General features: G+C 55.8%; 2 protein-coding genes across 5 annotated transcripts in view; both read left to right on the top strand.

The window, feature by feature from the left end:
* The first annotated feature begins 1954 nt into the window (after positions 1–1954).
* DIRAS1 (DIRAS family GTPase 1) lies at positions 1955–14418 on the top strand. Of its 2 annotated transcripts, none has more exons than XM_058163743.1 (2): positions 1955–2092; positions 11641–14418. In XM_058163743.1, the coding sequence occupies exon 2, from the start codon at positions 11683–11685 to the stop codon at positions 12277–12279; it is 597 nt and encodes a 198-aa protein (XP_058019726.1). In that variant the 5' UTR covers positions 1955–2092; positions 11641–11682; the 3' UTR covers positions 12280–14418. The 2 variants fall into 2 exon arrangements, with proteins under 2 accessions (XP_058019726.1, XP_058019727.1); XM_058163744.1 differs by lacking the exon at positions 1955–2092 and adding an exon at positions 2524–2624.
* Positions 1964–15966, top strand: part of GNG7 (G protein subunit gamma 7) — a 54988-nt gene continuing 40985 nt past the window's right edge. Inside the window, exon 1 of one of the 3 annotated variants that reach the window (XM_058163746.1) lies at positions 1964–2092. The gene's annotated coding sequence lies outside the window, so the exon portion shown is untranslated. Of the gene's footprint in view, positions 2093–2572; positions 2625–15966 lie in introns of those variants that run through there. The other 2 variants (XM_058163749.1, XM_058163747.1) reach the window with 2 other exon arrangements.

The following is a 15966-nucleotide window of genomic DNA, read 5'->3' as shown; positions in this document are numbered from 1 at the left end:
ATAGCAATGTTCCAATATTTGAGGGGCTGCCACAGAGAAGAGGGGGTCAAGCTGTTTTCAAAGCACCTGAAGGTCAGACAAGGAATAATGGATGGAAACTGACCAAGGAGAGATTCACCCTAGAAATGAGGAGGAATTTTCTGACAGTGAGAACAATCAACCTATGGAACACAAGTTGACTTCAGAGGTTTGGGAGCTTTGTCACTGGAAGCTTTCAAGAAGAAACTGGATTGCCATTTGTCAGAAATGGTGTAGGGTCTCCTGCTTGAGCGGTGGTGATGGTGGTGTTATAGATGACCTATAAGGTCCCTTCCAACTCTGTTAATCTGAATCTGAATATGAATCTGAAAAAATGTAGGCTGCGGTCTATTTTGTCAAATGCCTTATTGAAATCTAAGTATACTATATCCACAGCATTTTGCAGGTGTATTAATTTAGTCATTTTGTCATGAAATAAGATTGGTTTGGCATGATCTGCTTTTGACAAACCCATGTTGGCTTCTGGTTGTAACTTTGCTTTCTTCTAGTGTTCGCAAATCTGTTGCCTGATTATCTTTTCCAGGATCTTCCAGGGTATTGATATCAGGCTGATTGGTCTGTAGTTTCCTGGATCCATTTTTTCTCCTTTTTTCAAGATGGGAAGCACATCAACTCTTTTCCAGTCCTCAGGTAGTTCCCCAGGCTTTACATCTGTCAGTCCCTTTAGACCTCTGGCATGTAATCCATCTGGTCACGATGATTTGAACTTGCCTAGGGAGGACAGGTGTTCTCTTACCATTTTCTAGCCGATTTTAATTTGTATCCCTATTCTGATTTATGGTTTTGTTTTTGATAATTTGGAATGTTTTTGTTCCTTTTGCGTGAAGACAAATGCAAAAAATGAATTAAGTAGCTCTGGTTTCTCCCTGCTGCTCATCACTTCCTTGCCATCTTCTTCCATTAGTGGACCAATTATTTCCTTGACTTTTTTCTTGTTTTTTTACATGTTGAAATCTTATTATCATTTTTGATATTAGTTGCTAGTTCATTCTGAGCCTTACTTTTATAAATAAGGGGATCACATGCACCCACGCGCACACACACACACTTTCTTTTCCAATTCCTCACCATCCCATTGCACAGAGTGGGTGTCACTTCCTGGTTTCCTTACAGATTCCTCAACAACCAGAATTGGTGGTCTGGCACACCCCAGATTTTAAAAGTGGTTTAGTACTTTTGGGTCAATAGCTGCCCCTTTCCATCAGATGCCAGCAATGGGATCTCAGGTGGCCCTACCTCTTCTGAATCCGGGTTTGGGCATCTGGAGGATCTGGGCCACAAATCTTGGCATCTGGGGCAAAGGCAGGATTTGCCAGTTTGGAGCTGATCTCTGCCGGCAGGCAAAGCTTCTTCAGGCTGCAGCGGGGAGAGGTTGCTCTCTTCCGGTCCCCTTCTGCTCTCTGTGGGCATCCAGGGCGCCTGGTCGCTGTCATCGAAAAGTCTCCTTTTCCCGCAAGGCACGCGGGGCAGAGCGTCGCCTGGCCAGGCTAAGGCGGGGGAGGCCGATGAGGGGCGGGATCTTCAATTGCTGGCTAAAACGGTCGGGCGGCTGTGGGTTCCAGCCAATTCTGCCCGGGCCGCTCTTCGCGTCGCCCGGAGGGGCTTTGGGCAAGGGAAGCAGGAGGCGTTTGTCCGCTCAACAGCTGCTCCAGTTCTTGCCCAAGCCTGGAAGGAGCCCCGACCGCGCCTCTCTCCCAAGCGCGTCGCTGCAGCGTGGAGCCGCAAGAGCAGGCGGGGAAAACCCCTCCGAGGAGCGGGGGCGGCGGGACCGCGACGGACTCGCTAGCTGAGGGAGCGCTGCAGAAGCCGCGGTCACGCCAGCAAGCACCTCCCCGTTCTGCCGTGTGGCAGCGACGTTCACACGTGACGCGAATACCTCCTCTCCCCCCCCCGACGCAGCAGCAGCATCTCTGCCGCCGCCGCCGCCGCAGCAGCAACAACCGCCGCCGCGACCCTCCTCCCGCGCCCGCACGGAGCGCGGTCCCCGGATGGCTGCTTGTCGTCCCGGTCCACTCCGCGCTTCCAGGGCAGGCTGAGCCCCTTTCCGCGCCAGGTAAGACCCGGGAAGGCGCGGCGGGGAGAGGGCTGCGATGCGGCGAGGGTTTGCGTCGGGACCCCCGAGGGACCTCAGATCCTCCGCTGCGACCGAGAGAAGGGCACAGCGCTCGGGATCCTCTAGGCCGGGAACTGCGGCGGCAGCTGCACTGCTGGATCCCCGGGCGGGCCCACCGCTTTCCCGTCGGCTCCCTCCTCCCCTCCCCTCCCCTCCCCTCCCCGCACCCAGCTCAGCGGCCGGCCTGACTTAGCGGAGCGGTGGGAAGGAAGAGCAGGGCAGGGGCAGACGGGGCTTTCTTGGGCAGGCCGCCTTCCCTGCCCCGCACTCCGTCCCCGAGTTCCCGGGGAAAGGTTGCAAGCGGGCGGAAAGGCGCGGGACTCCGGGATGCTCCTGCCGCGGCGCCCCCGCCGCTCCTTGCGCGCTGCACTTTGCCGGTCGAGCTGCGACCCTCCGCTCCGCCAGCCGCTCGAGAAGTAGCGCCACTCCGCCACCTTGTTGCTGCCGTCGCCGCTTCCTTACCGGCCACCAGGTAGGGCCCGGCCTGCGTCAGTGGCTCCGTGGTAGAGTCCCACCGGAGGGAGGCGGCGCGGCCCCTGGCGCGATCTTGCTGCCTTTTTGCCAACTCGGAGTCCGGGATCTGCTGGGGGATGGGGATGGGGGAACCAGTTGAGTTCCACCATTGCGGGACGTCGCCCTCTTTGACCCACTGGGCGGCAGAGGAGAAGGCAGCCGTTTTGCCTACTCACTCCCACACCGTGTCCCCTCCACTCCGCTGGGCAGGGACTAGAACTGCCAGACTTCTCCCCCAGAAAACAGCCTTGTTACTCAGGTCTGACTGTTATGCCCATCCCCAGCCTCGGGGAGCGTCCCCCACCCACCTATCTACGCCTGCTTTTTCCCCAGTCTGCTCCCCCCACCCTTGGTATCAAGAGAAGGGAAGGTGAGGTGGTGTCCCCCTCCTCCTCCAAGAACACTCTGAGCTGTGTCTGGGAAGCCCCTGGGGTGGCCCATCCCCCACTCCCTGATGCTAGACCATCTGCCTGGTGGGGGGGGGCATAGAGGGAGTGCTTGGCATTGTGGGCTGGATCCCAAAGTTCTTCATCAATTGTTTATCTGTCAATTTTATATCACCCTCTCTCTCACATCAAGGGACTATGCGCTCAATAAACCTGCAAAAACAAAAGCAATTAAAACAAACGTAAGATAAAAAACGAAACTGAAATCCTCCACATCTTCCTCCTCTCATCTTCCCCCCCACTTTGTTTGATCTATCATAAAGTATTTCTCCCCACCCACTTTTGAGAAAGCTGAGAGGGCCCCAGAGTTTGGAAACTGTTTGGAAGCCGCACAGAGAAAGGAGTTTGAGGGTGCATCTCCCCCCATTATCCCCAAAACCTCCGTTTGGCTCATTGCCCTCCTTCCTGAGTCCCAAGTTGTGATGATGGGGTGAAAACCTGACTGACTGTACAGAGTGACCGGAGGAAGCCAGTGCCAGGCCTGGTGGGCTCCAGGGCCTCCTTGCCAACAGAGGCTGCCAGGTGCTGTTGCTTGGATGTGGCTAGGGAAACCCCTTATCCCAGGGGCCCCCTGGCTCTCTTCACACCCCCTCCATTTTGGCCTTCTGGGGTCCAGCTGCTTCTGTCTTGTTCCTGGAGTTTCAGGGGTGCCCATAACACACATACCCACATACATTGGTGCTTTTGGCTGGTGAGAGCAGATTCTTCTTTGGGTAGCAACAGCTGAACAGGAGGCCAATCAGGGTCAGGGACAGATGCTTTTGTGGGCTGCAGTGTGCTTCTCCCTCCCACAGCACACTGCAGCTTCCAGAGATTCTTCTCCCCACTTCCAGGCCCCCACTGCACCCCAGCCCTGCTCTCAAGGATGCTGGCCCTTGCTGAGCAGAGGGAAATTCCTAAGGGAGTCCTTAGTTACACAACAGAACCTCTCTGGAAAATATCGGCTTCCACCCAGTGGGCGCCTCCTTCCTATCTACAACTCCCCTGAATTAACAGGCAGCTGACACCCTCGGCCAGCCAATCTATGACGGCTGAACGGGTCACAGTGGCTTGAGTCCCATCCAAGGCTAAGTCAGAAAGGGGGACTTTGTCGAGCGTGCAAGAAGTGAGGGCACTGTGGCCTAGTGCCAGCCTAAAGCTTGAGGAGGTCTTGGGGAGGATGTCCTCTGGGGCATTTGCCAAGGAAGGACATCTCACAGCCATCTGGCTCCGACAAGGGACAACCAAATTTCCCCCTGGCTCCCTGAGGGGCTCTGGAAGGAGACTGGTTCAAGCTGTGTTTGTGTGTGTATAGTGGGAGGTGGATCCTGTTTGTCTGCCACGGCCGAATCCCCATTTTCCCCATCCCCATTCTGCCAAGGTTTCTGGAGGTGGGGGATTCCAGTCACTAGTGAGGAGACTTTGACGATAGTGTGGATATTCCTCCACTAACTGTGGTCTGTGAACATTTGGCGTTCTTCTGGGTTTCCCCACAACATCCTTGTTGAGCGGACCATCAGGTTGACATGGACTTCCCTATCACCCCTTAGAGCCCCTCTATGGGAAAGATAGGAAATTTGATGAATCAAACAAATAAATTAAATAAATAAATAAACTGATAAACAAATAATTTCCCCCTTCATTTGTCCTGAAGAGGAAGGCCTCCCCTGAACGACCAGGGGCTGGGGAAACTCCTGTTAAGCCAAGATGCAATAACTCCGTCTGGGACCACTGCAAAATTAGTCAGTGAGTAGTTCAGAGAGCACTAGTTGGTTTGGTCTTGGCTTGTTACACCAGAGACACTTGCCCAAGGTAACATGGGAAGGCAGCAGCTCCTGTGCTCAGGGCCTGAGGCCAAAGGGACATGAGAGGCTCTCAGACCAGAGAAGAAACACGATCAAATAAGCGAATGCTATTTTCTTGTAAAGCTGCATTGGCTGATTCCCACAAGTCCAAAAGTCCAGTTCCCCCACTCTGCAGCTGGGGGGTTTGGAGTCTTTCCTCAGCCTCTTCCTCCTCCTTCCAGGGTGCAGCTGCAGCTCTGTCCTCTCTTAATCGTCCCTTGCCATCTTTCCCTCCACAAGTTCTTTCTCACCATTATTTGGGCCCAAACTTTGAGAAGGCCATGAGACTAGGCCAGGCCAGTCCTGCCTATCAGGCTTCTTTTTCCTGACCAGTCAGACCGTCTGGGGACCTTGAATGGCCCACTCCCAATAGCAACAGCTCCCTAGGGCTTCTGGGGGTTCAGGGGAGATCTCTCTCCTGAGTTGTGGTAAGCTGCAGCTTTCGAAAGTCTCCTGGAAAATGGCATTATTTGGGCAATGTAAGAAAACTCTTACGGAGTCCCTAGGCCAGCTGGGTCTAGGTAATCTCCATGGCCTCAGTAGCCGCCCTTCAGCATCAGTTTGGTGGATGCAATGAGTTACCCCAAAAGAGGTAACAGAGACATTTTCTGGAGGGAAAGTGCTTGGTCTCCCCCTGCTTGCTGAGGAGCTGGCAACTGGGTTCTGGTTGAATGGATGGGCAGGGAGGGGCAGCATCAGTTGACCAAGCAAATGCTTGATCTTCCCCAGGTAGAGAGAAGGATGTGCTGCCCAGCTATTTTCTGACCTCCATCAGCAGCCCTGGCACCAGCAAGCCAAGACCCCCCCCCCCCCCCCCCGCCGCCCCGCCTGCTCTCCAGATTTGCCTGCCTGAGGATGTGACAGGCCCTGCCAAGGCGGCCTGCCTCTTCCTCTCCTCACTATGCACTCTGGAGATTGCTGCTTCCATTGTGGAGCCTTCGGCCACCAGAAGGGCAGCGCCACTCCAGGCACTACTCCATCAAGACTACCCACACACCCCATGCCCTGGGGCTTGACAGGGCTCCTAGGGTGGGCAAGCAGGGAGGGGCCTGCCCTGCTTCAGAATACCAAAGATTCCTGCGGGCTTCCCCCACAGAGATGCCCCACCCACTCCCCCCAGGTTCTGTGGTGGGTCAGGCCAATGATCAGAGGCTGCAGGAGTGGGCCCAGGTGGGACAGCTTCTGAGACAGGGAGGTTTAATGGGGGGGGGGTCTGGGAATTGGAGGGTCAAGCAGGGGATCTCTCAATCAAAGGTGGGTATCTTCCAGTTCACTGTCCTGGACAAGAGGAGAGAGACAGTATTTGAGCAGGGACTACTTGTTGTGCTGGTTAAAATGCAGGCAGTTGGACGGCCCAAATCCCTAGTGCGGTGCGGGCCGCTCAGAAGGAAGAGAGGTGGGCCAAAAATCGTCTGCTGGAGCTTGGAGGCTGATGCCATGCGATCACCTCCCTCGCTGCGGGGCAGGTTCAGGCCCTCTTTTCCCTGTTGCTGGGTGGGAGCCCCGCGCCACCTTTGTTCCAGACGCCCCTCCCTTCCCTCCTATTGGCCGCTTTTGAGGGGCAGGCAGGAACGTGGCGGTGGCCTGCTGGGGAGGCGGCGAGGGCAGGGGCGCCCTCGCAAGGGAAAGACCCCGGACAATGGGAGGGCCGGAGGCAAGTGGGGTCCAGGCCTCTGGCCCGGGAAACAATGCTCGGCTTTGCTCCAGAGGGCAGGGGTCGTGGGGTTTGTCGCGGACATTTCTGGGCAGAGGGGGACCGGTGCGTCAGCCACCATCGGCTGATGGTTTTGGGGACAGCCGTGCCTCACTCTCCGACTCCCTGGCTGGCTGCTGTCTTCCCCTTCCCACCCCAGCCTGATCTGGAGCTCCTGCTCTGCTTTGTTCTCGAGCAGGGCTCGCGAGGGTCTCTGATGCTTCTTCGTCTTGCCTGTGGTGACTGTCGTCACAGCGCAACCACCCCTCGGAAGGGTGCCCTGTCACAGTCTCACCTGCCGCAAAGGCAGCTCCTTCTCCGAGGCTACTTCCTGCTGGGCTGCGAGGACCACCGCGGGCAGGAGGGGGCGCTCGGAGGAGGCCAAGCGGGGAAGGGGCTTCAGAGAGAGGCCAGCTCCAAGCCCCCCTACTCTGCACAAGCTCCGCGGAGCAGCCTCACTCGGGAGCCAGCAGGCCACAGACCGCTTCAACTGGAGCTAGAAATAGAACCGCTGATCCTATTAAGGGATGTTTCCTCCCCTTTCCATCCCCCCCCCCCAAGCCAGCCTGCCTCCTGCTTACCCATGGGCAGGGCTGCTGGGGGCTGGCCCTGGCAGGGGGCTGGACTAGGACCCCAGCCTTTGTCCAGCTGCCCCACCAGACAGCTTTGTGAACCAGGAGTGGAGGCCAATCGGACATGGATGTGGGCTGCCATTTAGGGGAGAAGGTAAAACCCTGCCAGGAGGAAATTCTTTGCCACACAATTTTGTCCCTCCCAGGTGGGAGTCAGACAGCATTCCTGCAAATGTCCCTGAGACAATCGAATATTTAGTCTTAAATGAAAAAAACAAGGAGTTGGAAGGGCAGCTTGGGGACATCCAGATCAACCCTCTGCTCAGTGACAGAATTCAGATGAAAGCCGCCAGGCGCATGTCTGGTCACTGGTTCCCTTGCCAAACAGCTCTTATGGTCAGCAACATTTTTCAGTCCTTCCCTCCAAGTCTGCCTCTCTGGTGGCTTGGAGCCCAGATTCTCCCTTCAGCCAGGGGGCTCTTGGCCTGGGCTGAGGGATTTGAAGTGAGTTGCTTTTCTCCAGCCCTGAGAAACCCCTGCAGCTCCTTGCTCTCTACTCCCAGAATGTGGCTTTTAGTCCAGGTTCATCTTTGGCACTTTTCTCTGGATCCTACAGGACGACGACCGCTTGTAGTTTGGAAACTACTCTTTCATTGATGTAAGGTAAAATTGCCTCTGCGGTTTTTTGGCAGCCACATCACGCTGCCAGCTCCTTTTAGCTTGCAATCAGCTCCTATTCAGTGATCTCTTTGCCGTTATTATTCCCAAGCCAGGAATCCCATTCGGTACTCGGCTATCTGATTTCTCTGTCCACAATCAAAACTGCTGCATTTGTCTGCTAAGTGTCATTATTTGTAAGCGGTTCCTAACTTCTCCAGATCTGTTTTGGTTGTTGGCGGTCTTCCCCATCTTGTGCTGCCTCAGGGTTGCTCCGAGGCTATGGCCAGATTGGTGTCTCTTGACCCCAAGGTCTTTGTACCCAGGGAACAGCAGGAGAGCAGGCGGCAATTGCTGAAACTTCACTGGAATTGCACCCCAAATGAGCATGACAGCACCAGGGTTCTCTCCTGCTGGGATCAGTCTTCGGAGACGATTCACCTGGGGAACCAGCAAACATCACAGAAGGGAAGATGCACCGCCGGCAGAAGCCCAGAGAGTTCGCACAAGACCTGGAGGATTTCCTGGCCACTCCCAGCTCATCAAGGCCCCTTCCCACCAGTTCCCTCCGTGGCTTAAGTCTCCCACTAGCCACTGGGGTGGCTGTGATTTAGAAGCCACAGAAACAATTGCATCTCCCACGAAGCAGCAGCTCCTTCTACCCCTGAAGTTTAATTCCGCTTCTCCCTGATTTTGTGGACTTTCCTTGGTCTTTTCAGCTGTGGAGCTGCACAATTAACATGGTCAGCTTCTCAGAAGCAACTCAGGGCAACACATAATGAAAACAACAAAACACTAAAAAAGGATCAGTCATAAATAGTAATAAAACACGAAACTATCCTGCTAAAGCAGTCCAATAGTCTGAACCATCATCCCGGCCTGCTTCAAAGTCCTCCTGTCCTGATGCCTGGGGACGACCCAGGACTCTGCAGGACTCCGAAAGGCAAAGGGGCTGGGCCAGAGCCTGTCTTCTGCCTCCCCTGAAACGGCAACAGGTGACAGGGACAGGAGAGAGAGGGGGAGGGGAGGGGAAAGCACCTTGGGACTTCATGATGGGTGGTTTAGAAGTCAAATGAAGCCAGAGAAGAACGAAGCACAAGATTATTATTATTATTTATTCGATTTTTATACCGCCCTTCTCCCGAAGGACTCAGAAGATCTTGAGGTTGTCCACCCAAAAGTTCTTAAAGGAATCAATTCCAGAAAAATACAGGGAAAAAGTGCCAGGAGGTGTCACTGGAGCTCCAGTTAGTTCTAGGCAGCTCAGCTGAACCTCCCTGCTGAGAAAGCTCCGAAGGGCAGAGTCATTCCATCCACCCAAGAAGGATCAAACCTCTTGAGTTTATTTTATTTATTTATTATTTTAATTTTTGGGCAAGTTTAAATCAGTTTTTTAAGGGTTGTTTTAACTATTGTGTATGTCTGTATTTTATCTGCCTGTTCACCGCCCTGAGTCCTTCGGGAGAAGGGCGGTATACAAATTAAAACATCATCATCATCATCATCATCATCATCATCATCATTATTATTATTATTATTATTATTATTATTATTATTATTGAGGAAGATCTGGATGGATCCCACCAAGGGAAATCCTGGGAATCTCCCTGCAGGGCTGAGCATCCTTTCCACATTTCAAGCAACTGGATTTTCTACAAGCCTTGGACAGGGACGCTTGGCAGTGGGGGAGGGGAGGAAGCGTTGGCCATCACCAGGATCTGGGTGGGGCTGGGACTTGCTCCTCCTCTTGAGTAATTGATCCATGTTGGGAAAAGCCCTTAGTGTCACATCTGATAAGACGGGGTCCGAGCTGCCTGAAGCTCAAAGATCTCAGGGTGAAGGTGAGAGCCGTGAAAAGGGCCAAGGTCTTGCCAGGATCATCAGGAAGGGCTCAGGAATGTGGACGCCAGCATGGGATGATGCCCATACAGGAGTTGCCTCCATTTCCTCCAAAGGGCAAGGATCAGCAAACAGGGGCTGCAAAGTCCGATACTGATGGGAAAAAAACTGAGGCGCAAGTCCAGGATGGATGAACCATCCCAGTGGGCAGCCAGTGGATCACCAGCTAAATGTGAGCCAACAGCAGGGCTTGGATGCAGAAAAGGCAATTGCCCATTTCCAAGCCTGGAACCAAAATCTCCCAGGGAATGGCTGGAGGCACTTCGGAAGGCTGAGCCTGGGGAAGAGATACAATTGACTTGCTCACTTCAAGAACCTGGAGGCAGAATTGTTCCAAGAAACCAGGAGGTTGAACAGATTTCAGCTGGATCTTAGAAGCAGGCTTTCCCGGAAGTTGATCCCCCTCAAGGCCTTAACCAGAGGCCGGAGGATGTTCCATCTGAGAGCCAATAATGGTGGATTCTTACATTGGGCAACGGGTTGGGCTAAATGGCCTTCAAATGCTTCCGTTTGATTCTCCTCTCCTTCCCAAGTGCTTTAGGGATCCCGAAGGGAGTGAAGTGGGTGGGGAGCCCTTGGCCAAGGGATGAGGAAGCCCAGCCGGGTGGCTGGAAGAGGCTTCTTCTCAAGGACATGTCTTGACAAGACGGAGCCCCTCCTCCCAAAATGGGCACTGATGCAATCCAAAAGAAACATTTCAGAAAAATTGTGGCTGGGTGACAACTCCCCCCCCCCTTTCCCCTGCTCCCTCCTGTTGCAAAGAAAAAAGAATGGGGAAAAAATATTAGACTTCCTACAAGAGAAAGAGAAATGGCCAGGCTGGGCTGGGCCCTTCTTGCCGCCAGGTGGGTGGGTAGTGTTCCAGACCCCTGCTGCCTCCTCCTCTTGTTCCCTGTTCTGAGGCCCTTGGAGCTGATCTTTCTGGACCAAGCCCTCTGCTCCTCCCTCAGGGAAGCTCCCTCCGAGAATGCACCATGCCCCCCCAAGCCCAGACCTGGTGCTGCAGGGATCTTGTGGCTGGTGAAGGCCCCAGAGCCTAGCTGCTCAGTCTGGGATTGCTCATTTTTTATCAGCCTTTTAGCAGCTGGGGGTGGGGGCATGTCTTGCTCTTGATCCCCCAATGCTTTGTCATCAGGACCTGCAGTAGAAGTGGCCTCTGCAGCCCCAACAATTCTCTGAAAATGTTCCTGTTCAGAGCCTGGCTGGTGCCCTTTTTTCTGGTTGAAGTGTTTGCTTTAAATGTGTTTATAAGTCAAGGGAAAGGAAATGATAATATATCGGAGTCCAAGAATTGCAATGGGGGGATTTAATGTCCTGCATTCTGGAACGGCAGAGAACAAGTCCTGACTCAAAACCCTTCTCTTCTCTTTTCTTCTCTTTTGTTCCTCTTCTCTTCACTTCTCTTCTCTTCTCTTCTGTTCCCTTCCCGTTCATCCCTCCCCTCCCCTCTCCTCTCACACCCAAACCCAATGTTCTCAGGGTCTTGTCCACCCAACTTTTGCCATCTTCCTCGAGGGTTTTTGGTTAGCAGGCACAATTCTAGGGCAACTGCCTGCTTTGTAGGGCATTTGGGAGTATCCTGAGCCCAGGAGAGCCCTGGGGTCGAGGCGGCCTTCAAAGCTTTTGCACTTGCAGAGCAAATCATCCACAGCAAAGTCCCTGCAAGATCTCAGTGAAGCCTTTGAGGGTTGCTTCACAAGCCTGGGGGGGAGGGAGGGGGAAGAAACTCACTTCAATCAAAGCTGCATGGGGGTGGGGGGCAGAGAGGCATTTCTGGGGCCTGAGAAGTTCAGGGCCCTTCTCTGCAGTCAGTGGGACGGGGGCGGCCTCTGCCTGCTGGCCTGGGTTGATGGTCCTTCTTCTTTCTTCCCCTCCTCCCCCCCAGGTGGGCAGCCGCTGACCCCTCCCCACCACCAGCCCATCCAAGATGCCGGAGCAGAGCAATGACTACCGGGTGGTGGTCTTCGGGGCCGGGGGTGTGGGCAAGAGCTCTCTGGTGCTGCGTTTTGTCAAGGGCACCTTCCGGGACACCTACATCCCCACCATTGAGGACACCTACCGGCAGGTGATCAGCTGCGATAAGAGCGTCTGTACGCTGCAGATCACCGACACCACCGGCAGCCACCAGTTCCCAGCCATGCAGCGCCTGTCCATCTCCAAGGGCCACGCCTTCATCCTGGTCTTCTCGGTCACCAGCCGACAGTCACTGGAAGAACTGCGGCCCATCCACCAGCAGATCGTGCAGCTGAAGGGTGGCGGGGAGGCCTTCCCCATCATGCTAGTGGGCAACAAGTGCGACGAGACCCAGCGAGAAGTGCAGACACCAGAGGGGGAGGCTGTGGCCAAGGAGTGGCAGTGTGCTTTCATGGAGACCTCAGCCAAGATGAACTACAACGTCAAGGAGCTCTTCCAGGAGCTGCTGAACCTGGAGAAGCGCCGCAACATGAGCCTCAGCATCGACGGGAAGCGCGCCAGCAAGCAGAAGCGGACAGAGAAACTGAAGGGCAAGTGCAGCCTCATGTGAGCGGCCGGCCGGCAGGAGGCGCCCACCCACCCCTCACCATCCATCCATCCGGTCACCTCCGCCTCCTTCCCCCTCCCGTGGCCCGGCTCTTGGTGCTCCCCGGACCCAGCGGCCTCCCCTCCTGCCCCTCCAACTCCCCAGCAGCAGCGGACTTGGACTTGGGCTCCGCTTGGAGCGATTCAGGCCTCCCTGCAAACTGACAACCCAGCCGGACTGTGGTGAGCCCCCTCCCCTTCTGTCCCCGGAGCAAACTCAGTGGGAACAGAGGAAAGAAGAGCTGCTTCCGCTCAAGGGGGATTCGCCCACTGGCTCACCATTCCTCGGACTGCCAGACGGGAGGGGCCGAAGGTGCCCTGACTGACTTCGGCCTGACGATGGAGAGCCAGCGGCACACCCTGCCCATCGGCCTGGAGCTGCAGAAGACTGGATTTGCTCAAGTGGGGCCCTTGAGTGACTGCGACCCTCCCAGGTCTGCAGAAACACCGGGGGAGGGGCGGGGGGCGGGATTCCTCACCAGTCAGACCCACCTCACCCCATCACCCTTGCCAGACCCCAGCCTGCCTTTCTTGGTTTCATCACCCAGGCCCTGCTGGAGGCCACTGAAGTAGTGTAGGGCCCCAATGAAAGGGTCCACAGGGAGAGCCCCTCCCCACTCTAAAGAAGGCCTCTCTCACTGCCCTGGTGCTCCAGAGCCTGCAGGCCAGAAGGGGGGGCACTCCACAGGACTCCTGGCACAGCTGCACAACAGAGCAGTGCCCCCCAGGCGGCATCCCTCCCCCTTTCTCTCCCCATATGCCATGCCAGACAGCGAACATGCAGCTTATTATGACCCACCCTTATCATTATTTATTTTTTATTTATGGGTGTGTTTTTTTCTGGAACAAAGCAACAAAAACAGCACATATCTGGATCAGGAAGGCTGGGAAAGGATGGCCCTGAATGGGCTGGAAAGCCATAGCTGAGCAACAGCTGGCAAAGGGCAGTACGGGGGAGGGGAGTGTGTGCCTCCCAGCCTCCATCTGCTGGAGACTCCCAATACTGGACACCACACCCCATCTACTGAGAAGGATGGAAGCCACGAAATGAGTGGTTAAGGAACACCTGGCACTGTAGCTTCTCCTCCTGCCCACAGCTAGAAGAGGCTGGACGGCCACCCCCCCCTCGCCCATCTCACTCTGAGGCCAGAGGATGGAGGGCTTCCTGCAAGGAAGGGAGGCCCCTTTCTCTGTGCCTGGCATGGAGAAGAAGGGCACCTTCCTCATTCCAACAATGCCCTGTAGGTGCCCTTCAACATTGTGCTTCACTTTTCTTTTTTAAAATTCCAGTGGAAGAAGTTGTGTCTCATGGTTGTAAAACCAGGACTTGAGGTGCACAGGCAGCGCCTGTCATGAAAAGGGTGAATGTGCGTTTAATTCCTTCTTGTGCACAGGATGCGTGTGCGTGTGTGCGTGCACTCACGGGCAGGTGGAAGGCAGTCTGCATCAGTTTCTCCTCTGCCAGTCTAATTTGCTTGGCATTCATCTCCAGCCCCTTCCTCAACTGGTGACTTCAAGCAGCTGGCAAGACAGGTGGGGAGGGGGCAGAGGCTAGGGGGGTCCTCCCTCCCACCCATCCAGAGGCTAGTTCTCTATTTGCAAACTTGCCAGGGATCCTGCAAGATCTTTAAGGGGGGAATTTTCTGAATTGTTCACTTATGCCAGCCGACAAGATCCCCAAGAGGAAGGCAGGAGGCGTCTCTGCCTGGTCTGCCTGACCCTCCATGCAGCTGATGGCAGGAGGAGGCTTTTCTCCTGGCTGCGGTTTTCCCACCCCCTTGGGAAAGCTCTCAAAGAATGGGAGGCGGGAGGGCAAGTGGAGTGGGCAGAGAGCTTGGCTATGCAGGAAAGGAGGTCTGTGGGACTCTGGCGCAGCCTGCCCGCCCTCCACCCCTCACCAGTGTTCTTCTCCTGCCTTTGGGCCCCTGTGTGTTCCCCCCTGCCCACAGCCTGCCTTTCCTTCCTCTGTCCCTGTGTGGGGTGCAGAAAGAGATGGATGGCAGCTGCTGCCCAGCACCCTCCTTTCCCTGGGCAGGGCAAGTGAGGCCTCCCTTTGGAGTGGAAAGATCTGAAGCTCTTTGCAAAATGCTGCTGCTTCAGGTCAAGGACCAGAGCTCCTTAAGTGCATCTTAATTCTTTCCAAAGGGATTAAGCACCCCAGAACCACTACTGAGGACTTCTCCCATGGACCACCTTGGCTACCAGCCACTCCTCACCCGCTCCAGAGGCGCCTCAGACGGTCTCTGGGGAGCACCGCTGAGACTGCCCACCAGTAGTGTCCAAGCTGAGCCTTCTGCCGTGCAAGGGACCAAGGCTGGGCACCTGCAGGGAGCCACTGAGGCTACTCTGAGCAGCCCCACCTTGGCAAATGGGTGTGTGTGTATTGACCCCGCCCCCACACTCAGCCCTTCTGAAATCCCCAGGCCAGGCCTGTCCAAAGGGTACTCGGAGAGAGAGGAGGCCTCTGTCCGGGGGCTGCAGTAAACTGACTAGGAAGCGGCCGGGATCCTGCTCTCCGGTCTGCCTGGCCGGACGGCTCTCGCTCCAGCCCCACCCCCCAAGGCGTGGTGGGGGCCGGGGCCGGGGCCGGGGCCGGTATGTCTTGGTCGAGGCGGGGAAAGCAGATCCTTCGGACACGGGGTCTCTAGCACGTTCCCTTAGTGAAGCCGTCTGGGCAGTCCTGTTGGAGGCTTCTGATGGTAGGGGGAACCCGCTGAACCCGCTGTTGGAATCGAGGGGGGGAACCGGCTCCTCTAGGCTGAAGAGCCCATTGGCCACGGGGGTGGGGATGTAGGTGGGCAGGCCTGGGCAACTCTTGACGAAAGCAAGTGACCAGCGGCGGCGGTCCCGGGGGCAACTGCACGCCCTGACCGGCTAGGATGGGCCGCCCTCCGGCCGCCAGTGCCCCGATCAGCTGCCCCCGTTCTGTGTGCGCTCTCCAAGCCTCGGGGCCGGCGGAAAGCTGAGTTCTCGCAGCTTCTCAGCTTGTGGGCCGCCAGAATTCACCGCAACCCCAGTTGAAGCCGTTTCCGGCGGCTGCTTTGGCCCGCCGTTCCTTCTCCCGCAACCTGGTACCCTCCGCCGCCCCCTCCCACCCTCGGCCTCCCCCTACGTGTGAATGCCCCCGCTCCGCCTCCTGCTCCTGCTGCTGCTGCACCGAAGAACGGGCGCGCGCGGAGCCTCTGCCGACTTGCGAGGCGCTCCCGCTGGGGCAGGCCGGCCGATCTGTCCGAGGGCCGGTAGGGGCCGCGATCTTCTTCCATCCCTGGTGCTCCTGACCTTCCCAGCCCGGCGACCCTGCCTTGTAAATACGACCCTCCCGACTAGTTCTCCTCTCAGCAGCCGGCATGATGATTCGAGCTACTGTGCAAAGGGGTTTTTAAAGCGAACGAGAAACGCACACGCCGAAACATGAGACAAAACGATAATATTATAATAACAATATAATAATAAAACGGAGATAAACGAACGGTACAATGTAGCCTTTATTTAGAAATAGTCTTCCTTGAATGAATAAAAACGGATTTATCCCACCCGCCTCCCCATGGCTGGTCTTATTCTTCTGGGCCTTGGGGTGGGTGGGGGAAGCGGCCAAGCTCTTCCAGGGGCAGGAACTGGCCACCAGACTAGGGACACCCACACCCAAATGTGG

This window comes from Ahaetulla prasina, chromosome 1 (genome assembly GCF_028640845.1).
Source record: "Ahaetulla prasina isolate Xishuangbanna chromosome 1, ASM2864084v1, whole genome shotgun sequence".
In the NCBI taxonomy this organism is placed as follows: Eukaryota; Metazoa; Chordata; class Lepidosauria; order Squamata; family Colubridae; genus Ahaetulla; species Ahaetulla prasina.
This window is presented reverse-complemented; position numbering and strand designations above follow the sequence as displayed.

What these genes read in the sequence shown, in the direction of transcription:
- DIRAS1 (XM_058163743.1), top strand. Translation starts at nt 11,683, where the DNA reads ATGCCGGAGCAGAGCAATGACTACCGGGTGGTGGTCTTCGGGGCCGGG.